The sequence below is a fragment of the Taudactylus pleione genome, unplaced genomic scaffold (genome assembly GCF_031769625.1).
Source record: "Taudactylus pleione unplaced genomic scaffold, aTauple2 ptg000535l, whole genome shotgun sequence".
NCBI lineage: Eukaryota > Metazoa > Chordata > Amphibia > Anura > Myobatrachidae > Taudactylus > Taudactylus pleione.
This window is the reverse complement of record NW_028284937.1, coordinates 7,226,205-7,252,500: the sequence shown is the minus strand read 5'-3', so window position 1 is coordinate 7,252,500 and position 26,296 is coordinate 7,226,205. Positions and strand designations below refer to the sequence as shown.

Here is a 26,296-nt window from a genome sequence, read left to right as displayed (position 1 = left end):
TCCGTGTAGGCGAAAACCGGCTGGAATTGAATTTGGAGATAAGTTCCGACCACACGGAAATCCCTGATCCGCGATACTTTTCTGCGGAAATCGGCTTTTCGCTTCTAATTGAATATGGCCCTCAGATGCAGATCTGGGTAAAAAAAGCATGTCATAGCTCTAATACAAGTACTAGTGCAGTGTACCAGGTACACTACATAACTTTGTATGTGGCTACAATGTGAACTAAATGCAAAATTCAGTAAAACGTATGAATCACTACCCGTGGCGTAGTGTCTAAGTCGCACCATATGGCACAAAGCCGCTAAGTGAATGAGGACACATCTATATGGGATTCTTAAACCCTGTACACACTGGACGATTATAATGATATCTTTGAACGATATATTGTTTAAATCGTCCAGTGTGTATGCACTCACGATGAACAATGCATGCTCCCGCGGGTCGTTAACTATATCCCCAGTCGTCTGTACATGCAGTCCAATCTGGGGATATAGTTAGTGATGCCATGCTGCCGAATGCAGCATGGCACCCTCAAATTGACTAGTTTTATTTTTTAATTGGTTTTGGTAAATGTGTATATGTTTAACACTCAACCGATGCAGTCTATAACATAAATACGTGAATGTAGGGCCTGATTCAGAGCTGAACGCTCTGACCAGAGCGCTCGCTCTGAATCAGGGCCCACCTCCATGAAAATGGAGCGGCCTCCTGGCCGCTCGCATAGCTGTGGGTGACCACCCACAGCATATGCGAGCGGCCAAAAAGATTGTCGCGATGGTCTTGACCATCACGACCATCGGACTTGCGACGGAGACCCTGCGGTAGGGTCTCCCTGCCACAAGCCCTGGAGTGATTTTGGCTCTATCAGAGCCAAAATCACTCCCACTGACATCACTAGTGATGTCAGTGGGGCCGGCTTCAGACGGTAGGCGTTTCCATGGGAACGCCTCCGTCTGGCAGGCACGCCCACCAAAGGGGACGTGCTGTCAATCAACATCGACAGCACGCCCCCTTTGGTGCGAGACCCGGAACGATGGAAAGCCCGTCGCTCCCCGGGTCTCGCGCATGCGCACGACGGAGCTCCCTCCGTCATGCGCAGTGGGGAACATCGACCCGCTTGCGAGCGTGCTGCCGCTCGCGAGCGGGTCTGAGTGACCCCCTTAGTTTGTAATCTCCATACACCAACCCAGTTGACTGTTTCATTGTACAAGCTTTTGTAATCTTTTATTTCCTTATTTTCTTACCATACTGTTTCTTAAACAGCAAACAGCGTTCAGCACAAACATATTATCATTCCATGTTCAGTAGAGACTCTGATTACACAACCAAGCTAAATCTGATATTCCTATCACAGAAAAGACCTATTAGACTTTTTTTTGTTTTGTTTTTTTTCCTTTCTGTCCTTGCAAAAATTCTACATGGATAACTAGTATGTTTATAGTACATAAACACAGGATCATAGTTGATTGAGGAAACTTAGGGGTATATTTACTAAAGTGCTGGTTTATAGAAGAGGAGATGTTGCCCATAGCAACCAATCAGATTCTAGCTATTATCTTCTTGAACACAGGTTCTCAAACGCTGTCCTCAGGACCCCAAACAGTACTTGTTTTCTAGGTCTCCTCACAGAATCACAAGTAAAATAATAAGCTCCACTTGTAGAATTTTTAAAAAGTGCCAGTCTGTAATGACTACACCTGTGTACCTGCTGGGTCACCTGGGAATATGTGACCTCTGTGGGGTCCTGAGGACTGAGTTTGAGAACCACTGTTCCAGAAGGTGCTAGATAATTGAGAAGTAGAGTCTGGTTGCTATGGGCAACATCTCCACTTCTATAAATCTGCACTTTTGTTAATATACCTCTTAGATTTGATTTGTATGTTTGATAAATGACCCTTGTTATATGTTAAGATTGCTTGTTTGATTGCAGAGTAACAGACAGCGTGAACAGTATTCTGCCATACAGAGCTGGGACATACTCCTTTCCGAGGCACAAAGATGAACCTGACAAAAACTACAAAAAGGTATGTGGTCATCCCTCATTCTAGAATCCACTATATTACTTAATAGCTGTACTATTATAGACCTCTATTTATGTATACACATTAAATATTCAGTGTATTGAAACAGAATAGTTTATTGATATTTAGAGGATTTTATTTTTTTTAATGGCATACATTTATAGACTGTTATAGACAGACGGGGGCTGTATAAGGCCCCCGGAATCATTTGGTCTGGCCCTCTGAGGTTTTTTCTGCTGGCCTCATCTGGCTAGCAGGGTGCCTAGAATGGTACCCTGCCGCCAGAATCTATGCAGCAGTGCAGGCTGGAGCGTCCGTAGAAAGCTTCAGATGGTCACACCTCTGCCCTTACAGCTCCCCCGGAGCATTCTCGGGGTACTCCGGGCATTGTTGCAATCACCGGCGATTGTGGCCTCGCTACGGTGTAGCATCTCTCACAGGGGGCGTGGCCTGCACCACGCCCGCAAAAAATATTATATATATCAAAATGGCCCTCGGCAGAAAAAAGGTTCCCAACCCCTGATTACCCCGACTATGTGCTTGTATTAGTTGGGATGTGTATTATATGCAGAAGAGTTCTTTCAGTTGTGTATTGGAGCTGATTTTTTTTCGTCCTGCAACTTTTACTACATGAATCAAATTCAAAACACAGAATAGAAAAGGGATGCGCTTAAGTGAAAGCTAACAATGAAAGGACAGGATTGGAAGTGTCAACTGAGGTGCAGTAATAGTTAAAATCTAACTTATTAACAACATTTTAATATGTATATGTAAATAAGAGCAAACAATTAGGTAAAATTTGGAAAGTGAAAGAAGGAAATATTAGACAAATTAAAATACGCTGTGTGTGATAGTGGTAGCACAATTTTGACCTAATAGTATATACAGGGGGCTTATGCTATTATAAGTATTTATGATCTACTTTTATGTGACTGGACGCCACATATCTAAAGTGAAAGCTGCAAGTTACCCACAATAGAAAACCCATCCCCTTTAAACTAAATCAAAATGCTCAAAAAGTATACCTGTACCAGCCACATAGGAGGGAATTCAATTGCAGGCAAAGGGTGTGAATTGCAGTTTCAGCTTCCTTTAAACGCCAGCAACGTTCGTCCATCTCGCACCCTTCGCCCGGACGGCCGAATTCTCGTAAAAGTGCTTGCTACCCTATCGGGTAGCAAACACTTTTGTGCAAGATACAGCTGACGTAGAGCACGGCGGCTGCCGCACAGATTCGGCTGGGCGAACGGGTTCGGCCTTAATTGAATTCCCCCCCAATAATCTCTAGCCCTGATCACACAAGCAGGAGGAGGGGACAAAATATTGCCACTTTTCATCTTTGCATTATAACTTTGGAGCTAGAATTTGTGAGCCACCTCGTTGCCATGAAGCCAATGATGCCTTCTGTAATAAGTGTGAGAGCTCACGTCTGCAAACAACTGAATCTCATTTTATGATCTGTGCAGTAAACTGTAAATACACAAGTACATAAAGGTTTATTACTTAGGCTTTTATATTCACGCAATATGTTTGTCATTTCTTTCTCTTGTAAATTTTACTTGGTTTAAGCTATAAACAGGTACTGAGGATTTACTTTATCATCTCAAAATAAATGCGGAAATGAGTAATCTACCTTCAGGGATACATTAAGGGGAAATTAGTGATAGTATCTCATTAATTACCTGTGGTCATTTGTTCTTTCATGGCACTGCATTGCTGGGTATCATATGCATATCTGCGGTGCGTTTCGTGTGTGCCTATGAGATCAAACTGGAACAATGGTACATTTCTTGTTCTTTCGAGGCACTGTGTTGCTGGGTATCATATATGCATTCAAATTCATAGCTAAAAAGACTGTCCTTTCTTCCTGTTTGATCCCTTGGCTTACTGCTGAGAATGAGAAAGGCTCTCGTAATATTTCATTACTTGTGCATCCAGCTGAAATAGACAGGAAACGTCACAAGACACAGCAAATCCAGTCTTAAATGTGGAAGTTGGCACTTAGCACTGAGCCATGCACTTGGAATCACTGCACCCCTGTAGATTTTGTATAATGTTGTCTAAGTGGCTTACGAGCTAAATAAGGAGGCTTGTGTAGGAACTCACACTGGTCTTAGTGACGCAGAGCGGTAAACCGGCATTACTGCCCCCTACGTATTCTCTTCAAAGTGTGTTAGTTAATATAATCAAAAAAGTTTTCTCTGACTAGGTTTGTTGCGCTTGCATTATTTATTTTAAATATTAAATGTAAATTAAATGTGCAAAATAGATCCTATGGGCCTATTGTCTACAGTCGGCCCCTCTGCATGTGACAAGCCCGATGCTGTTGGGATTCAGCAGTGTACTGCTTTGTTCTGAGCCAATGATGTTGGCAAGAAGATGCACAGACTGAGTACTTGGTATGGCCGACCTACCAAAGGAAGCTGCCATAGAGATAAGTGATCTTTACACTCTACTTTAGAGTGTACATTGCAAACATTTACAGATTGATGTAAGAATTGAAAAATGGACCCATAGGCGTTTAACCAAAAAGAGAATGTGTGGGGGGGTTAAACTTGGTAGACAACAAGTTTAGGAAACTGTGGATCATGTCCATGCTGTGACTTATAGTTCAACAACTGCTGGGAAAAAAACAGACTGCCTACCTCTGCATTACACATTTTTTAAGCATTTTTTTCCCTTATTACTTGAATTTCCTGTATACAACGGTGTGTTCTTCCACAGTTATATGAAGACCTGCTGTCTGAAAATGAGACACTGAGAGAGCAACTCCAGGAGACGGAGCTGAAACTCACCCAGATAAAGCTGGAGCTGGAGAGAGTCACACAGGTACGCCTGTCCAGTTTGTTCGTTGTTCCAGTTTACATGTTGGCGTGGAAGGTGGTTATTGATGAGCTCACTTTATGGCAGTTTGGGCCATTGCCCAGTTGTTTCTTCATTGCACAGTAGATGCTGATTTATGGTAGTAGCCTCGAAACCACATTATACAGTCATAAGGCACAGAGTAATTTCACTTTATCACAAAGATTTAAACATTGATAAGCTAAATAAATAGGTTGTACTTGTAGCTTACTTTAGAATTTTATTGCTGTAAAGGCCAAAAGCATAAAGCATGGTTTGCGTTCAGCCAGTTTTTTCCACTTGTACTTATCCACTTGCCTGGTTAATGCGATTGTGTCAGATGAGCCTGCCAGCGACTGTTGTAACCTAATTTTCCAGCACTTGCCGGGCTCTGCCCGTTCGGCCGGCCACTTGGTTTACAGCAACCTCTCCACTGCCCCTTTGTGCTGGCCAGGCTTCAGGAGGAGGAGAGGAAGGGGGGGGAATGCTAAAAGGATCGCCCATCCGCGACTGCAGGAAGTCTGCCTGCAGCCAGAACTCAAGGGGGGGGAGGGGACCTAGGCGACTGACTACACTGCTGCAGCATTGCTTCCCCTGCCCTCTACGCCTTCCTACCAGCAGTCATGGGTGTTCCTTAGGATTTCCCCCATGCTGCTGGCTGCTCTTTTTGCAGGACTGTGATGTTCCGTGTAGAAAAAGGCTTATATAGTTATAAAAAAAAAAAAAAGTTTGGTGTGTGTATATATAGAGCGCAAAGTTGTGTGTTTTTTTTTTTTTTTTTTTTTTTTTAAATGTTCAAATTGGGTAAATAGCTATTTAACCTCTTCAGTATCATTTATAATCAAATCTGCATATTTGTTAAAATTATACAAATTCCAATTTAAATAGATATTTACATAATCTGCTAATAAAAAAAATTCGACCATTTTAGGGACATCTTTGTAAAAATAAAATTTTGGTACTTACCGATAAATCCCGTTCTTCGATTCCACAGGGGACCCTGCAGCATGACAATGGGGTATAGAATAGACCATTTTAGGGACATCTTTGTAACAGATATTAGCCAGCTAAGTGGTTAAAGAACTGGTCCCTCTCATTTGTGGCACAGACCACACAAAGATTTGTTAGTCTCCTCAAGCAAACCGCATCTTAAAGGTTTCTTTACTGTGCTCTTTTCATGCACTTATCCTCTACACAAGTATTTAAATAAGAAAATAGAATATAATGGTCATCTAAAGTGTAGGTACCAGCATGAAATAACCACCTATTTTGCACTATTTTAGTGTTGCACATTTTCACACTAGTCTATGGGCCGGATTCAGGTGCCAAAATTAACGCGCAAGCAAAAGTGCTATTAGCCTAGGTCTCTTACACCCAGCACTATTCAATCATAAGTCATTTTCCTTGGTTGGTAAATCCATGGTTAACAGCATTAACCCATAGATTCTGAGATAAGTGCCCCGGAGCTAGGACTTCAGGCATTCACGGCACCCGCGATTAGGGCACTTAGTGCGGAGTTCTATTCCAGCCTCCCTCAGACTACAACAGAAAGCCACGCTAAGTGCAGCCTGCTGGCTACAGTTGAGTAGCCCCAGCTTACAGCATTAGTCCATGCCTAATTAAATCCGGCTCTATGTGATTATGCAGTTGACTAAGGGGCATCAGTGATCCCTTTGTTTATTTTCTGTTCTCTAACTTTTGTGTTTATCCGATTACATGCGATTTAGCGCCATCGCTGATTTTATTGAGATTTTTGCCACGAGACTTAAAGCTGCTGCTTCCAATCCCTCTGCATATATCGGGATTGTGCCAGTTTGCACATCATTAAATAAGCCCTTATGCCTGTTCACCGCACACTGAAACTGTACAAAGCCCAATTTTGAATGAACCTTTAACTATTGCATTTTACGTAAGTAACCGTGCTTATCACATCACGTTAATGACACGCGTCTGGGTATCCATGGAAAATGAACGGTATAAGCGAATATGGTCAAGATATTTCATTTACAGGCAGATACATCTTTTGCGATGGGTGTGCCTATAGTTGACTGACTAGACCAGAGGTTCCCCAACAGTCCAGGTTTTAGATATATCCATGGTTGAGCACAGGTGACATAATTAGTACCTCACTCAATTTGATTTAACCACCTGTGCTCAACCATGGATATCTCTAAAACCTGAACTGTTGGGGAGCCTTGAGGACCGCGTTTGGGAACCTCTGGACTAGACCATTAAATGACAAGTTTCATCCTGTTAGAAGTGGTCATTCATCAGGTTAAATGATTAGTTCAGCGTTTCCCTTGATTTTTCTTGGTATGTGTATATTTCAGTTTAAAATAATGCACAGTCTGTGTATGCATACATATATGCACCGCGATCCATCACATTGCTGTTGCTTATTGACACGAGTAGAGATGCATAGCTACTATAGCAGGAAGAATGATCTTTCTATAATGACGCTTGGTGCAGCTTCCTGCAATAACCGTTCCCTTTTTCTTCCCTCAGCGTCAGGAGCGTCATGCGGAGAGACCGGCTTTGCTGGAACTAGAGCGATTTGTACGTATGTCATTGTCACATGGACATAAGATTTGCTGAAAGTATGGGGACTTTACTGTGTGATTGGTGGTTGTGCTTATAGAATATGGTGGGATGTCCTATTGTGGTGGGGTGTGATATTTTTAGGAGTGTAAAAAGTAATGCTGGCCATACACTGGACGATTGATCACACGATTTGGGCAGTTTCTACAGGTTGGACAGACCAATCATTTGAAAATAGTTGTATTTTGAGTCTTCTGCGACCCCGATGTGCGTCCTCGCCGTCTAGTTGGATCGCAGATCAGATGGTTTTGCAGAGAGATCTTCACTGATCGTGTACGAATTGACACACATTATGTGATGTGATTGATCAAATCGTATGGTCTTGTGTGAAATAGTTGCATTTTAAATACAAATCGTCCTGTATCTGAAGGGAAGAATTTTTAAGAGAAATCGTACAACTGATCTGACCAACTTTTGAATCTCACCGTGTATGGCCACCTTACTGCTCCAAATGCAGAAAGATCTATTGCTGTGCTAATGACATGTAGCATATAGAGGGCTACATAGGTCCTATAGTAAAAGTAAGGTGAAATAACAAGCATTGTAGTTCCCTATTACACTGTACCATTTGACAGTGTTAGTTTGGATTGTCGCTTGCGTGGGACGTACACTTGACTCCTCCCCGGTCATCTCTCCTGTTTAGGAAAGAAGAGCATTAGAGCGAAAAGCTGCTGAACTTGAAGAAGAGCTAAAGGTAATGCTGTGTGTGACTCGCCTGGTTCTTTCTGGTGTTTAATCTAGTTATTATATGAATTGTCTTATTTTATGACTACACACAGTTAACCTGCAATATAATACACAAGAGCTGTTTATGTATAACTCCCTGCAGTTACTCTCTCTGTGTGATGAGTGAGTCATGATTTCATCTGCAATCTACACTTTGTAGTGTCCTGACTTTCATTTCATTATAGCCACTTGTGTATGGTATAAAGATATTTTACAATATCTCAGCCCTCTGTCCTTCATTTAAGCACTTTCATTTGTAGTATTGTCCCTCTTCTTTTTTTCTTCTTTTTTTCACTCCCGATTAATATTCTTAAACTATTAAAGCAATGTTATATGAAAACTGTCAAGGTTATCAGATGACCTAAGACAAGAGTTTCCCAAACTCTGTCATTACAGTCCAGGTTTTAAGGATATCCATTCTTAAGTCCAGATGGTTGATCAAATTGACTGAGGTACTAATTAAGGGCCTGATTCACTACCGTACGCAACTGCGAATACGCACACAAATGCCGATTGTATCGCACTGCACATGCGTACGCGAACCGGCCGCTGCAATGGACTGCGATCGCAGTGTCTACGCAGACCCATCGCAGAGTGATTGACAGGAAGTGCCGTTTGTGGGAGATAACGGGGGGTGGTCAGGGAAACGCAGGCGTGCCATTGCGTTCGCACGCCGTTGAAAGGGCCTGCACAAATTAGCCTCTGCTATGCCATATGCAGTCTGAAGTCTCATAGCTTGCGTGGAAGTTGGCAATTTCTGAGTAAGGTCTGGGCTTGTGCAAGTGTGCGTATGGGTCCAGTGTTACCGATTATTTTGTTATGTTACTAAAGTATAAAGATGTGAGTAAGGGGAAGTGGACATCCTTTTGTTAGGCTGCGATCGCAATGTGAATACAAACATTTACATATCACCACTGATATTGGCAACTGCGTTGCGTGCGTATTAGCAAAATAGCGATCCTTGTTGAATCAGGCCCTAAGTCACCTGAGCTCAAGCATGGATGTTCTTAAAACATGGATTGCAATGGCGTTTTGGGAACCTCTGACCTATGAATTGTAATGTCATTCCTTTTCATGAGAAATCTTTATGTAGTATAAGGTTACTAGAAGTCGCCTCTGATTTAGCACTTAGCTTGCACCCTTGGGCCTTTAAATGTTTACAAAGCTCCTCAGTTACTTTATGATGTGCTTACAGCTTACAGTAAAGGGGTTCATTGTCTCCTACTTAATTAAACCGTATGGGTTCATTATATTTTCCCAGCAATGTTTTTGCTTAGTGAGTCTCGATATAAAAAAAAAAAAAAAAAATTAAAATGGTATTCCCTTATATTGTCTCATTTTATGAGATTGCAATCTCACATTTTTAGCTTCCACTATAGGTGCAACATAGCTAACTTAAGCTGTGTACAGACCTGAAAGCTATATCTGCAGATCGACTGGTACACACTGAACCACCATCATTGCCATCTGGCCGGGAATCCCGCTGGCCGGGGGTCAATCGGATATGTTGACCCGTGTGTACCCAGCATTAGGCACATGTTATTACATGAATGAACACCACACACAGACATTGGCCAGTCGAATTCCTCCTCCTACTAACTTGAGAACTGATCCTTCTTTTTGTGTCAGGTCCTCTCTGATCTGAAGGCAGACAATCAAAGACTGAAGGATGAAAACGCAGCCTTGATACGAGTCATAAGCAAACTGTCCAAGTAAGCCAGTGGTGAAATCAGAGGGTTCTATCATTCAGACACTGCAGATCTCGACCTGCTTGGGCCAAGGACAGGCTTCCGGGCCGGCTTTGCCAAACATACGGTCTTCCTGGATTTGGCAGCTGCTGCAAAGGAACTTTTATTGGGAAGAGAAGTGACGTCTTGTTTGACATTTTGCTGCACACACTGGAGCCAGACTCTCAGAGACAGCATCCCAATCCTTGTACAGCGAGAACATCTGACATCCTAGTTTAAAAATAGTTTTATTCACTTTTTGTAATGTATAACTATAAATATATACCTGTATGTATATCCACATGCCCCCAGGCAATGGCATCAATTAAAGATGGTGTTCAAAGGACATTTTGCCACACTTAGTATAACTAAACAAATTGTTCCATTCTGAATTTCTCTTCTGGTCATGAGAACAATTGGACTCGCCTGCCTCTGCTACAGCTGTGACTAACCCCCTCCAACCACTCCTACAGCCTGAAGAAACCACTAATATTACCCATCAAGCAATAAGAGGATGACCTACATACTACAAGTCCTGAGATTACATATTTTACATCTCTCTCATGCACACAGTTACCTTATAGCTACAGGGATGAGCCTGTAGGAAAATGAATGCAAGTTTTAGGTAAGAAATCCCCAACTGTGAAAACACTTAGCTGTGTGCGTCTAACACATGGTCAGGTTAGTTGTATTTAGTACACAATCGTTCAGGTTGTGTAACCAGTACACTGCTAATGCCTTTATGCTGCACTGTACACCTAATGAAATGTTGACTTCAGTAAACGTTTTAAGTTACGGACACCGCTTTGCTGCAAAGATCTGGCCGACAGCCCAAGTCATGGTTTTCTATTTCCAGAGATGTCACTTAATGTGCTCAGAGTTTATTTTTTTTCTATTGCCTGCTTGAACCACTGTGACAAGTGCTGTACCATGTCTACGCTGAGAAGAAAAAGCCCCCTATAGAAAGTAGAAATCCATCTGTAATTTTATTGTAGGTTTTTTTTTTTTTTACTCCAGGTGTAAAAAAAAACAAAGAAAAACCTAAAAGAAAGCTAATAGTGTTCCTTTAAAGTGTACCCATAGCTTTCGCACATTGAGCGATTTTCTGACAACCAAGGTTTGGCAATTTTTTAGGATGCCAGAATAAATAGTAAAAAGAATAATTTATCAACCTTCTTATATAGCCAATATTACACAGCTGTTAAACCTGGCCGCGATCCTCTGGTCCCCATTGTGTGTACTAGTTGCCATAGATTTGCTCAGCCCAATATTTATAAGCATGCTGACTACGTAAGCTGTAGGAACTAGTGACACCGCTGAAGGATATGGTGCCTTTGTCACTAGATGAATGTGGAACACCTGCCTCCAATATGTTACTATAAGCCACAGGTACACTTTAAAGCACTATTTGTACCCCCTTTTCCCCCCCTCACCCCTTCCTGTTAAATTTTAAATTTATATAATAATCTGGAATATGTATTTGTTATATTTACAGGTAACAATCTCCACACTGTTCCATTTTTATTATTTTTATATATTCAAGTGATGTTTTTAGCCCAATGGGAATAAGCATATTTCCACATACCACAGCCAAAGTACATTTAATTAGTATGTTCAGTATTGTGTTGCAATACAGTTTGTATGAGAGCGCTAGAGAGCAGGGTTAAAATATATATAATCTTTTTTTTTTATTTTATTTTATTTTTTTCTCAGTATTTACATTGAAATATTTTCTGTCTGCCCAGATCTGTTGAGCAGATCGTATCGGGCGTATTTAGGAGATATAACTTTGACTGCAGTACGTTTTGACATCACCTTTGTAGTATAAATTGGGAATCCGAAATTGTATCTGGTTTGATCACCATGCATCCAGCTGTACCCTGCTAATATTGTGGTAGGGAGAGTCACTATTTGTGATCATATTATATATAATATGCTTGTAGCAGGGCTTTTATTACTAAATAAACTATTGTAATTGTGTCGCTTAACAGCCTCTGCATATTATATGTGGCGATGATGTTTGCTATAGCCGTTAATTGATGGCGCAAAGCATCACGCTGGACTACAGTGTAGAAGATAAAGTTGGAGATTCCTGTATGATTTCACAGAGCAGTATGTAGTGGCAGGGATGAGTACATGGAATAACTGTACAGAATACATTGTGCAAGAGATGATGATATAGAGAGCACATTGGTTTGGGATTAAGCAGTCACGTCCCCAGTATTTATTAAAAAAAACAAAAACATTCCCTGTAGCCCAGAACAACAAATGGCCATACCATCAGCATAAGTGGCACAACCTTTGCAGAATTCAGTGAGAGATACTGGCATTTCCTGGCTGTGGCAGTATTATTGTAAGTCCATACTGAAAACAGTGCAAAAAATGTGTAATCCAGAAGTAGCCGGGTGGGGGATTTCGTAATAATAAAATGTTTTAAACCCTGACCTAACAATGATTTAAACTTGAAATAACCTTTTATATATTAATTCTCATCTTATCTTATTAGAGGCCCAGACATCTGATTACGAAAAAGCTGCAAAGTCTTTGGCTCCCAAAGTGCCGGGTAGTAGGCTGTTTCTTGCTGGGTGGTACACCCGCAAATAACAGCCTGGGGAGAACACTGAAAAAAAATATATATATTATCTATATATTTTTAGATCTGTATCTGTATTTTTGGGATGTGCTTTCTCTGTCCTCTTAGAATTCAGCCTGACTGTGTGACGTAAACCATTGTGTTCCTGCTACCAGCTTCTTACCCTAATATGCTACACCCTCCTGTTCAGGAGTAACTGCACAGCTAGAACCCTTCTAACGAACTTTACAGGAACAGGTCACTTAGTGTTATCGAGTGCTTACTTTTATCAAACCCTGCTTCTTGTAAGTCCCCCTCATTTAACAGCTTACTGTATTAATACAGAACAGTAAGACCTAGAGCCTTTAACAAGCATGAGAAAAGTTAGATGTGCTAGAACTCGGTAACTATTGTTTTTCTGTAATAAGATAAGGCTAGGTTTAAACACTCGCTGTATCTAACAAGGGCTTAATTAGGTGTTACTTTTACAGAGCAGCAGAATAAACATTTAATAGATAATGGACTTGATGTATTTTTGGTGGAAAACCAATGCATCATTCCATGTAGAGGAAATACTACATCTGTTACAATGTACTTGCTGCCATAAAAGCATGATGGTAAATAAATTAAGTAATTCTCTCTACTGCATGATAAATGTAGACTTTTTGCTTCTGGATATTGAGATGAAGATGCTCAGGTTATTTGGTCGTTACCTGGAAGTTGTCACTGCATGCTGCCATCTATTGCCGTGTTCCTTGGACTTTAGTGCCTAGTATTACTGCCAACTCTCTTCCTCCTCTATGCCAAGATCTGACCCATGCATGGGTCGCTGTTGCTGTTTGTAACTTGTGTTTTTAAAAACTGTGCCATGCCAGTTAAATGACTAAACAAAGCAAAACAAAAATATGGTAAAAAGAAAAAAATCAACTAAAAAAAACATGTATCTGTATATAAGGAAACTTATTTTATATACAAGTGTCAAAATGTGCAATATGCATGGTTTTTGTTTTTATTTTGTTTTATTTTTTTTTTCCAGAGAAATATAAATATATATTGTATTTGTTACAGCAGATACAGCTGCAAGTTCTCCCAGGTGCAACACAGGTGTGAAATACATTTTTTTTCCTTCAGTGCATTACACACTATTGGAGCACCTCAAGGGGTTAAGCACATGAAAAGAAAATGAACAAAAATAATTAAAGATGATATATGTTAAAACTTCTGTTTTCTTTTGTCCTGAATATGTTGCACTTTGCATTTTTGGAAGCTGACTGCATTCAGGTGACCTGCCAGCTGTCGTTTCTGCATATGTTATAAAGAGAGTATGCTGGCATTATAGAAATACATGTTAATTACACAGAATTGGTTTCAATAAAAATCATTTATCATTATATTAAAACACAATCAAAACAGCTCCAATATCATATGAGCTATACACAATGACAGATAACCTGCACATTTAAAAAAAATTAAGTGTAATAAACAACAGCAAAAATGTTCTTGTGTATTCAGGCTATCTGTTTACAAAGTGTGATGTTGTGGACTCCTGATATGGGTGCAAATTATGGTAGAATTAAAGCAGCTCTAATATATTATTAATAATATATTTCTTATTGGAACCATTTCTGCGTTTGTCAGTGAAATATACATTGCAGTTTGTACATTTCCTGTACGTTCTCGTGCTTTCTCTGGCAGCAAGGCTGGGGGACACTGGATCATGGGATTGTGGCTGGGGACCAAGGAGCTGGCACTTAAACTAAAACTTGTAACTTTAAACACGAGCTTCTCCCCTCCGCAACTCCCCACAAGTCAGCGCGTTTTAAGTGCCCATGTAGTTGGGCACGATTCCCAGTAAATTTTTTCTTTAATTTGAAAAGGCGCATATACACGGGATGATTTTGTCCCCAAACGAAATTGTCCTGTACGTCCCCGGCAGGGGTGTGCTCAGTGTTGTTAATGACACTGAGCACAAACACTAAACGAAATCAAGAGCTATTTTGTTCAGTGCCTGGCTCCCTCCTTCATCCCCAAACATGTTCAACCTGACAATATACTCAGGTTGGACAGGAGGTTCGGGCAATGAAGGGCAACTACAAATGGGAGCGTGCATTGGTAGTCATCATTTTGGGGCAGAAACTGGACAATATTTTGAACGATAACGACATAGTTATCGTTCAGTCGTCCAAAAAATCGACCCGCGTCTACGCACCTTAACTTTTATTTTAGTTTTTATTTAGTCTATGCGCTGTACGCTGCTTGCGGCAGCGCACAGCGGGAGTGCAGCGGCTGCAGGGAGTCCAGCGGCTTGCCGTTATGCAGCGGGGAGCTGACCAGCGGTCACTTCCCCGGTGGCATTTCGGTCTCTGCTGAGACCTCTTGGACCCGAGGACTTGCGGGCACCTCAACCTTTCATAGGGTGCATGGTGCCAGCGCGGTCTAGGATGGTGGCGCCATCTTTCTCTGTGTGGAGGCTTCCGGTAGTGGAGTGCGCTGGGGTCCGGACTACAGCCGCTAGTGTCTTCCCCATGTAGATGGGTGGTTGGTCACTGGTGCTGGAAGAGTGAGCGGCCACGGTGGGGGGGCGGAGCTTCAGACACCTGAGTAACCTCTCTGGTAGTGATTTTGTGCAGCCCGGGGCTTCGTGGTACGCGAGAAGCAGCTTTCCCTGATGGATCTCATCCAGGCTAGGAGATGGCTCCTCTTTTCGGTGGTGGAAGGCTAAGTACCTATTGCTCTTGTCTTGGTTTAATGTAACTCAGTGACACGAAGACTTGTTCTTGTAACACCTGTCATTTAAGTGTTAGACCTGCTGTACATTTTGGGGTAGTAGTAGGTACTAGCTAAGGCTCATGATATCGCTATAGCGTTGAGTCCGTGAGCTGCACGTACCTCCACCTTCCCAGGGCATCGCCTGTAACCCACCGCTTTCACCCTGCCAGTTGCGCGGCAAGTAGCCTCTGGGGTTTGATAGGTGACCGTCACACAGTCGTTACTTGCAGCTGGGGCTGCACAGGTGGTATAATGGTTAGCATTACTGCCTCACAGAACTGAGGTGGTGGGTTCAGTTCCCACTATGGCCCTGACTTTGGAGTTTGTATGTTCTCCTTTCGTGAGTTTCCTCTGGGCACTCTGGTTTAGACTCGATTCCCTACAAGGCCAGGGGCAATGTAATTGACCCGAAGGGCTATGCCATAGCATGTGAACAGATGGTTTCGGGGACGTTTTGTGCTGTCATGCGAAGTCTGGTGAGATGCAGCATCCAGGGGCGCCACATCTACCCTGGTGGAGCCAGTGTGGGACACAGGCTTTGTCGGTCAGTCTTCGACTTAGGTACGCAGGTGGTGCTTCAGCGAGAGGATCAGTTTGGAGTTGCTGCGCCTGCTTCCCTAGTGCCTCAAACCAGGATGCCTGCTTCTGGTGCTGTGGTTCTGGAGAATGAAGAACTGGAGTCTTCCGCAAGTCACAGCATAGAAGATCTCATGGCTTCTGGACGCCACTCTTGGGACTGGTTGTGGATTCCCAAATGGGTGGGTCCGTTGCGTCTGCGCAAGAAGGTTGCTGATACTATCCTTGAGCATGCCGGGAAAGCACCGGATAGGACGTTCACCATCCCTCGAAACTTTGCTACAGTTTATCCTCTACCGCCGGATCATGTATCCAAGTGGGAATTGCCTCCCAGGCTTGACACTGCGACGGCACGTTTAGCTACCCATGTGGCTATCCGCTTTGTGTTTTGTCCTTAAAGGACCTGAGACAACCTTCCAATATGTAACTCACCATCCTTAATTAGGGGCTTCAAGCTTTTGAGACAATAGCTGGCAAACTCGTCGCTGGGCATCAGTGATTTGTCCACTGTTTCCCTACTGGACTTGGGGGAACAGCTTCGCGGTGCAGCTTACTGTGTGTGTGGCCGAGCATGATGGTACTCAGGTGGCTTCCAGGATTTCAGCACTTTGGCTCCACGCTTGTGGGTGGATTCAGATTCGACATGTTCCTTGGTCTCTTCCATTTGGTAGGGGCGTTCTTTGGGCCAGACCTGCATACTGTTATTGCCCAGGCTACCTGGGGGAAGGTACCTTTCTATCGGTGCAGCGGGATTCACTGTTTCCAGTTTTTCACTCCTCCTGTCGGGGTGTAGCGTCCTCTCTGTGTCAGTCTGTGAAAGACCTTCTTCCCCAGCAGGGGTTCGGCTCCTAGGGGACACACTTTTTGGTGCTAGCCGGGACTTTAGGGTTAGGGATCTGAAGCGCCTGTCAGAGTGTCTCTCCACCCGTTCCAGTCGAATGGTTTCTTCTGGCCAATCTTGGACCCTCGCCCATTGATGTTCCTTGGCTAGATTCTTTTGGGGTTCCCTGCGCCTCGGACGTGAACCCCATAATGTTAGGGATGCCAGTATAGAGGAGCCTTGACGCTGGCTTGGCGCTTATTCATATATTTGCAAATGTATGTAACTAATACCTCTGAATTTCTATTATGTAGGATTCAAGTATTTTTGTTGATATTGCTGCAGTGTGCTGGAGGGCAAATCCCTTTTTTTTTTTTTTTTTCTTCTGTTGTTCAGTGGCCATTTAGTATGCCTGCTTCCACTCGTGGAATTTCAGAAGGAGATTGAAGAATCTTGGATGGGGGGGGCTAAGCGTCCCTCTCTGCTCAGTTTCTGTTTGACAGTACTTGTTAATCTCTCACTTGGTGGCTGGTCTTCTGCTCATCTCCTCCAGAGACGATCCTTGCTCACTACAACTTCGATCATTGCAACCTGGACACCTGTCTCTTCGGTTAGGGTGCCGTGAGAGTACTTTGGTGGCCAAATCCTTGGTCAACGTGCTCATGTTCTGATCTGCCTTCTGACTCTCTTGGAGGTCCAGTCGGTCCTGGCTGACTGGTCAGTGTGTATTCAATCTGGCCCAAATTATATCCCGGGCAGAGCCCTTTGTCCGGCCACTTTCAGCAGTGTTATTACCGGCAGTGGCAAATTGCAAAGTGGTCTACCCCAGCAGAACCACATTCTCCCGAGGAATGGCCTCTCCATCCAGTTGTCTTTCACCAGCAGTGGTCTTTCACCAGTCTGTTCGGACATAGGGCTTTCCACTGGTGGAACTCTGGGCCTCTCGACACAACGCAGGTCATGGTAAGCCAAAGTTCTAGGTCCCGGGTGGTGTCTTCTGCTCCATCCAGACCTGCTTCTACGGAATCCATCCCTGCACAAGGACTGTCCTAGGTTGGCTTTTATACCCGGGCTTAAGGTTTTCTTTCTCTGTAGTCTGTACTATGCGGCGGGGCCGACAACAGATTTTGTCAAGCTTGCCACAGAATATGGACAACCTCCAACTGTTGTTGTAAACAGAGGAGGGTTCATACCTCCAGGTTTCTCCTCTCTTGCTTCTTGGCATCCATTCGGATGGTTTGGAGGCCGGGTTAAAGTTAAATTTTCGGGCAGGTCATTTTCTTTGCAGCGGTGTGCAGCCTTTCTTCCAGAGGTTTGAACCTTGTTGCAGGGTGTGTTCAAACCCCGTTTTTTCCGCCGTTGCCACTGTGGGATCTTACTCTGGTCATCTTTGGGGGGGGGGGGGGGGTTGGGGGGGGGAGTGGTTTGAATTTCCACCTCCACCACCCAGAGAATTGTCTTTTTTTTTTTTTTTTTCTCCATCAACGGCTTTCCGGAACTGGGTTGATCTGTTACATGTAGACCAAGCTCGGGGGTTTATTAATTCGACAAGAAGTCATCAGTTAGCCACTCAAATTCTGCTGCTTCTTTGCATCGCACAGGAACATGGTTGGCCAGCTACGAAGCAGTCGATGGCACATTGAATTCGCTCAGTCATTACTCTGGCCTATTCTAGTGCATAGCAACTATCACATGCGGGGATGTCTGCGCATTCCACTAGAGAGGTGGCAACCTCCTTGGGTGACAGTAAGGTCTGCCGTGCAGTTACCTGGTCTTCTGTCCACGCATTTTTACTGGTTTCAGGTTTTTGCCTCCGGCAACGGCCACTTTGGACGTGCAGTTCTCTGGACAGGCAGCCTGAGCATTTCCTCCCTTGGGGGTGGCTGTTGAACGTCCAGTGTCCCTCCAGCCTTGCTGCAAGAAAAAAGAGGATTTTTGGTCACTTACCATTGAATCTTTTTCTCTTTCGCAGGCTGGGGGACACTGCTTTCCCTCCCTCACGCTCAGTCGTGCTGGTTTTTGTCTTGATTGTCTTTTCCCTACTGTTTTATTTTGTTCTAACAACAGTTTCACTGGGTGACTCTTTCCTTCCGGGTTCTTTAAAGGTGCACTGACTTATGGGGAGCTGCGGAGGGGAGGAGCTTATGTTTAAAGTTACAAGTTTTATTTTAAGTGCCAGCTCCTTGGTCCCCATCCATAATCCCATGGTCCAGTGTCCCCTAGCCTGCTTAAGAGAAAAGGATTCAACGGTAAGTGACCGAAAATCCTCTCTTCACATCTAGGTTAATGTCAGTGTAGTAATATGCAGCTGATAATTTTTTTTTTTTTAATCCTGTGATTGTGACGCCAGGATACAAACTGTTTTTCTGTATGGAATTAAACCAGGGCTGCTCAACATGTGGCCCTCCAGCTGTTGTGGAACTAGATATCCCAGACTGTCCTGCCATAGTTTTAGCATTCCCTAATGGCAAAACTGTGGCAGGGCATGCTAGGATGTGCAGTTCCGCAAACAGCTGGAGGGTGCATATTGAGCACCCCTCAAAATATCACCTTTTACAAAGAATGTAATATGAAACTTTTCTGATTTATTACTTTTGGAGGTAATTACCTCCGACTGTGTTCCGAGCATTTTACACAGTATTTGGATAGCCGAAAATCGCACACAGATGTTTGTTCAACCTTTTAATCCAAAACCAGTATCCTTTATTTATATAATGCCACCAATTTGGGCAGCGCTGTACAGACACTATTTCTCATTCAGTTCAATTCACTATTCAAACTAGAAGAAAAACATTTTTTTCCCCCAGCACACTGCGAAAGACCAGCAATAAGATTTTAAATGCTACATGATAATAGAAATTCAGAGATCTTTGTTGCATATATTTGCAAGATATGTTTAAGCACCAGGGCCACATCAAGACGTCTCTGTACAGGTATCCCTAAGGCTACATGATGATAGCACCCACTTTGGGTCATATAAATTGCATACTGTTATGCCATATGAGATGTTTCATTTCATTTTTGTGTAACAGAAAAAACAAAAAAAACTTTCTCCAGCTGTATGTTTTCCCTAAGATTCTGCTAACAGAAAGTGTCTAAAATGTATGCTTGTTTCAGATGCAAAGTTTTATTTGTGCAAGGACATAACTGAAGCCATTCTGGGAGGTGGGATCCATACTGCCTCTTATCTTGTAGGTGTTTCTATGGACCAAGGGGAGACTGTTTGGGCTTTCACATTGACACAATCTATGTTGGAATGATCAAAACATCTAACTGCTCGTAGAGACAAATGGCTCTGCTTGGTCAGTTCCTATTGTAACACCTATTGAAAGCTCAAATGCTGACTCCTTTTATTTCAGGAACAGGATTTTTAAAGATGAGGCTTCCTGGGCTCAGGGTCGGTTGTGTTCTGGGCAGGGGTTGATACAGACTTCCATTCAGAGTTTAACCCTGCTTCTACTTTTAAAACGCAAAAAAAAAAACAGAATTTGATTATGACTTTGTTTCCTACAAAGATGATCCAGAGAGCTCTATTACAGCTGAAGCTTTTCTTCGTGAGGCCAGAAAAGCCCTTCGTATTCAAGAGACTAAAGTTGCCCCTTAAACTGTTAAGATGAAAAAGAAATTGTCTATTTTTTCATGTCCTCGACTAGAGAACCTGTTGAGTGAAATGTGACTGAAATCTAATCAGAGATTTCAGGTTTCTTGCAGGTTAACATATTTTAACTACTTCAGGGTCCATAGGGTAGCCACAGGATACCTTGGGGTATAGGCGATGGCAGACATCGGGCACCTCACAGTTAATTTTTCAGCCTCCCAGAATGCACTGGGGTCCCTCTCCTATACCCCACCCCCAAGCCAAGGCAAATCAGTATTCGTAGGTGCCCAGCTCGGAATCTGATCACCTCTTCAGACAGGGCTGTTGGACAGCCCCTGAAGTTTCTTCCAGCAGCTTTTGCTGTGTTGATATGAGCGAGCAGCATGGACAAGCTAATTAGAGGTCCATGCTGCCGCTCCTTCACCCCGCCGGGCCAGAACGCTGGTACTGATCCGCGGATGCTGGCGGGTGCCAGGGTCTCAGCTAGCGGGGCCTCGGTATTCCAGACTGTTGCCGGATTCACGGGGATTCAGGTAAGCGGCAGGAACCCTCGGTGGGTTACCGCAGTTTCACAGTCTTATTTGTCTCTAGGCAGGGGGCTCCCTGGGGACAGGCTGGAGCAAGGTACTGATTCTCTGCTTCCACTAGATCACCAGGGACAGCGTGCTTGGGGTTAATAGCATGCCAGGGGTGTGTGCTTTCCCTGCCTCACAGGCAGCGCCTCCCCCGCTGCGCAGTGCCTCTCCATAGCGGACTGTGGCAGCATTCCTCCCCCGGGGCCTGTCTCCTATCAGCTCCTCGGCGGACATTTTCTGAAAGTGGCGAACGCTGCTGGATTCTGATACAGGGGGCATCGCAGTTCGGGTCCCCCGCATACCTCTCCGCTGAGGTCAGTGTATGCAGCACTGTTTCCTACCAGGCTCTGTGTCTGCGTAGTTGATCATAGTGCTTGTAGTGCAGGTGATCCTGGGAGGCTGAAACATGAACTCTGAGGTGCCCGATGTCTGCTGCCATCGCCTATACCCCAAGGTATCCTGTGGAACCCTATGGACTTCGTAGAAATAGAGATAACAAGGGTAAGTTCTTACCATCTTTCATATTTTGTCCTGCAGCTAAAGAGTGTCAAATTGGAATCTGCTATTGATGCACCTATTGTACAGCATCTTATTTAGGTGAAGCAGCCATTAACTCTGGTTTATTTCTGGCATTTCTTCTTCAGCTCTTGCAGTCAGGAGAGCCCTTTGGAAAAGAGATTGGCATGCTCAGCCTGAATTGAAGAAAGTATTAGAAGCTTTTCCTTTCAGGGAGAAGTTGTATTCGGTCCTTAGTTGTTAAAGATTATTGCTGTATTAATAGTGGGGAAAAAAAGGTTTTCTTCCTCCCCTCCTAAGTCCAAATGTACTGCATTTTGGTTACTTTTGGCTGCAAGCTAAATCCAGGGGCCAGTCTTCATTTCGAAGTAATTCCTTTTACAGAGGTGGCAAGCCTAGAGGAAAGTAGAGATACATTAAAAAAAAAAAAAAAGCTGCTTCAACTTCGGTCTTTCTGCAGAGAAAAATAAGCAATTAGACTTATAAAAAGTAATACAGTCCCTTCTTTCTGCAAATGTGGTCTCACCTGCACCTGTTGCCCAGAAGAGGCTGGGTTTTTATTCCAACCTCTTTCTAGTACTAAACTCAGTGGCTTTTTCAGACCCATTCAAAATTTAAAACAATTGAATGTCCACTTGAGGGCGATTCAGTGCAAAAGGGATTCACTTGCTTCTGTGGTAAACCATATGGTACAAGGGGGATCTCTAGATATCCGAGACGCTTACACACGTGTTAAGTTATAGTGAGGGCACCAGAGTTTTCTCAGATTTGCCATTAGTTCTGCACTGAGTGTTCTCAAAATTTGTCCATAATGGCAGTGGGCTCAGATCCATGGAAGCCCAATTCAAGAAGCTTCTGTTAAACCGTTCTTGTTAATGTTGCTTCCAGATGGAGTTTGTACCATGATAGTGAGCATTGCAAATGAGGACAGACCATTTTTGTGTGCCTCAGCATTATGCTGTTCCATTCTTTGAAACGTGTGGGTGCTACTGCTTCGAGGCTGAGCTGTTTGTATTTCACAATAACAGCACTTACAGTTGGCCGGGGCAGACCTAACAGGGAACAAATGTAACACACTGACATGTTGGAAAGGTGGTACCTGAAGGTCTCAGAGCTCTCTTCAGTATGACACTTTCTTCTACTAATTTTTGCCGGAGATTGCAGGGCAAAATTAGAACATTTAAATTTTCAACATCATATAGAGGTAGTAGTACCTTTTTATATGTAACTAAATATATAGTGATTTAAATATGAACTAAATTAACATGGAGCCCAAAAAAGGCTCCTGATGTGTTCAAAGGTGAAAAATATTATGTAGGCTGTGTTGCTTATCTGGACAAGGAATAAATATAACCACTATAAAAAAAAATACTGCTTAAAAGCTGTTTTGACAATGTATTGGCAACATAGTAATAAGAATATCAGTAACAAAATAGAACTGCAGTTCCTAGGATATTAAATACAATGTTAGATAAACTGTAAAAGTATATAAATCAGTGCACTGAGTAATAATAAAAATAAGTATCCAAAAAAGTCCCAACTAATAAAAAAACGTGTGTCTGAAGAATGACTCGTATATAATAAAAAATAGTCCTGTTTATCAAGATGTATTAGTACATTATTAAATTCAGTACAAAAATATGTATATACACACACCATATATAATGGTGTATTGGTAACCTTTCCCCACCTCGCAGGGGGTAATCTCCAACAAATGGGACTGAGTAGCAATGTCACTCGCCACTCCCTTGGGTGGAAAAGCACAGGTTTCCAGAAATCCTGGCTTCCAATGAATCCTTGGTTGGAAATCCGGTTTAATATAACTCCTTTTTGGTGTTGGAGTGAATGGTAAAACAGTGTGGCAGGTCTCCAGCAACTTGAAGCCCGCTGATAATCCATGCGCTGTGGCAGCAGAATAAACACCAGCAGAGCGCGGTCCGCCTCCAGCAGTGTGGCCCGCTTGTGACTCCACGCTGCTATCTCCTTTATTTTCAGCTCCCACTCAGTATAAGGATCGGCGAAGAACCCAGACAGAAGCACCAGCAGCTGAACAGTCAAAACCAAAGTAGGTATGCTGGAATAGTCCAGTGCAATGGCCTTCATGAATCCCAGCAATACTACAGATACTAAGATGTTCCCTTAACTAGTTTCTCCCCTCTCATAGGTTGATATCACCTTTTGAAAAAAAAACTATGTGCACATAGGAAGGCTATTTAAATGAGTAAGCACCAATCAAATCCTACATGCAACAGCAGTTGTCAATTAACTCTTCTTTAGTTAGAAATTACCTGAACAATTCACACATTCAGAGTTCACCTATTAAAAACAGCTCTTAAAGGATGTTACTCATAGTGAAAATAAAGTAACCCAATTAATTCACACACATATATACCATATAATATATAAAACCACTAGATCCTCATTTTTTTTCGCTTATAAGCTTTTTCTGTCATCTCTGTGTATCATCCAGCAGTAGTCAGCCATCATGCTGATGTCCCAACGACCCTGGTATCTTTCTACATCTTTAACGTCTTGGAGATGATTCAGGAAATGCGCAATATGGGAATTAAAAAAAAAAAAATTACGTTTAAACTCATATTGCAACCAAGGTTTCTGTAACTATTAAGTATTTCCCTGACATTCTTTGTAGTTTGGATCCTTGACATTGCCTAAAAATTTTGAAATCACTTGTCTGAACAAAGTCCACGCCGAAAGTTTCACAATATTCATTACATGCCTTCCTTCAGTTTAGCTTCGGATAGGTTAGGGAATTTGACGCGAAGATATTTGAAAGTATCTCCATCTTTAGGCAGTGCTTTTACAAATTGTGTGTGTACTGTGTGTGTACTCTGTGTGTACTGTGTGTGTATGTGGTGGTAGGCAGGGGTTAAAATTAGCTGGCACAGGGCAAAACTGTGTTGTATTTGGTTCCACATTTGCCAGCTCTCCTTTGTAGTTGTTTTTTAAATAGGGACATAAGATAGTGCACCTGAAAAGTGCCATGGTTTCATGGGGAAAGGCCAGGGAAGATATAGGAGTATTCGTGGGGCAGCCAGGAGATGCTGCGCATAAGAGAAGAGGAAGCTACAAGTGAGAATGATAATAAACAGAAGTGACAGGCCCAAACAGCGCCCCCTGCCCTGCGGTGCTCTGTGCCATGGCACAGGTCACACTACCCTAGTTACGGCCCTGTATATAATCACTGGCAGGTATAACCATGCTACTGAAATTGGGATCTTGTGCTGTGGAAGCCTAATAGACTGAGTCTCAAGCAGGGAGCTGGAAGCTCTATCAGCACATATATACAAGTGACTGTGACTCAGAACAGCTCCCTTTGCTTGGGATTGTGCTCACGTGAAACACTGACCAGACCCCAACTACTTACCAGGAGTGCCCACTGCGAGCGTGCTTCATAGGAGGTGTGTCCTTCCAAACTCAACCGATTGTTCATGGGACTTTGCAACTAGGTATCGATGTGCTGAGAGACTGGTATAACAGCGTGCGCACTTATATCATACAGAAAGAGCTTTATATATTTATTATTGGATTTACCACGTCATTAGTTTGACAAGAGACTGCTCCAGGCATCAAAGATCAGTGATTAATTTCTATTAGAGCCAGTATATTTTATATATTTAAATTCTCAAGAGTGCATTTGAGTCTCTCTTTATCGGTTAAATGTGATTATGTGTACTGACCATATTCCATTTTTATAAAGATTATTAATATTATATAGGTGGTGTCTTGAGAATTTTTTCTGCCATTTCGGGAACTACATAGTATATTATATTTGTTTATTAGCACATCACCATTGTCTTGTTGTGGTATCTCTATACTAGTAGTGGGCAGACACAAGCCTATTGGGTAAATTTGCTGCTATAATTTATAATATTTATTGATCGTTGCCCAGTATTTTTGTTTCTCTTATTCTATATGCTGTTATTAGGTTCAACTTCATTAACCATATACTATATAAAAAAAAGTGTATACTGTTGTCACTTAATCAAATTGCATACCAATAACTGTGTTTGGTTTGTTTTTAGGCTATAAAATCAATCTGCATTTACCGATATACATTTGTGAGAGCATGTGTATAACATTCCTTCATTAGAGAAAATTAATAATTGCCATAATTATCCTGAAGAGAACCATGTAAATTGTTCTGCAAAGAGCTGTTATTTTTCTTTCATAAGTCACTCGCAAAGGAAATTTCCTTTATCATTTATAATCATATATCGATTAGTTTCCTTGTCCTGAAATGATATATAAATCACCTAAAGGGTATAATCGCGAGTGCATTGTGCCCTCAAACATTTCCCTCAGCGGGGTGAAGATACAGGGCCGTAGGGAGGGTGGTGCGGCCGGTGCCTCCGCACAGGGCGGAATCCTCCAGCGGCATCGGCCACACACTTCTCTGTGCCGGAGGTCTGCAGGAAGAGACCTCCGGCAGTGGTACGCGCCGCACAGTGAATGTCGGCGTAGGATCCCGCCCGCCCTCCCTCCTCCCCTCGGAAGGAAGGGTAAGCACTCAGGGGGGAGGAAGGGGGCGGCAGTGCTGCACAGGGCACACTGCCCTCCAGCTACGGCGCTGTGAAGATATCAATGCAATAAATCTCCAAGAGACAAACAAACAAGCAAATGCTTTGCATAATATGTGTCTGTGTCTGTTTTTTGTACGTTGTAAGGCAATGCAGACACCTGTGGCACCATATAAATAAAGGATAATAATATAGGGATTTCCAAAACCATCTCTATTTAGCAGGGGTTAGAAAAGTGGTTTGGGTGGAGTCACCATTACAGTGTTAGTTTAGTGAGACTATTTAATCCAAGTCTTTGGTAACCCGCATAACATCCAGGTGAGCTCCGGGTGATAAAAGCTTTTAAATTTAATTTGAAACTACTAGCCAAGATTATGGCCAATAGGCTTCAGTCCCTTCCCTTTTGACTAAGCATC

General features: G+C 42.9%; 1 protein-coding gene across 5 annotated transcripts in view; it reads left to right on the top strand.

The window, feature by feature from the left end:
* PPP1R12C (protein phosphatase 1 regulatory subunit 12C) overlaps positions 1-13,710 on the top strand; it is a 134,499-nt gene extending 120,789 nt beyond the window's left edge. For all 5 annotated transcript variants that reach the window (XM_088450946.1, XM_088450943.1, XM_088450944.1 and 2 more), the window contains 5 exons: positions 1,934-2,027; positions 4,749-4,853; positions 7,371-7,421; positions 8,107-8,157; positions 9,819-13,710. In XM_088450946.1, coding sequence (XP_088307072.1) covers positions 1,934-2,027; positions 4,749-4,853; positions 7,371-7,421; positions 8,107-8,157; positions 9,819-9,905 — 388 coding nt within the window. In that variant the 3' untranslated portion in view covers positions 9,906-13,710. The remainder of the gene's footprint in view (positions 1-1,933; positions 2,028-4,748; positions 4,854-7,370; positions 7,422-8,106; positions 8,158-9,818) is intronic.
* Positions 13,711-26,296: the final 12,586 nt, after the last annotated feature.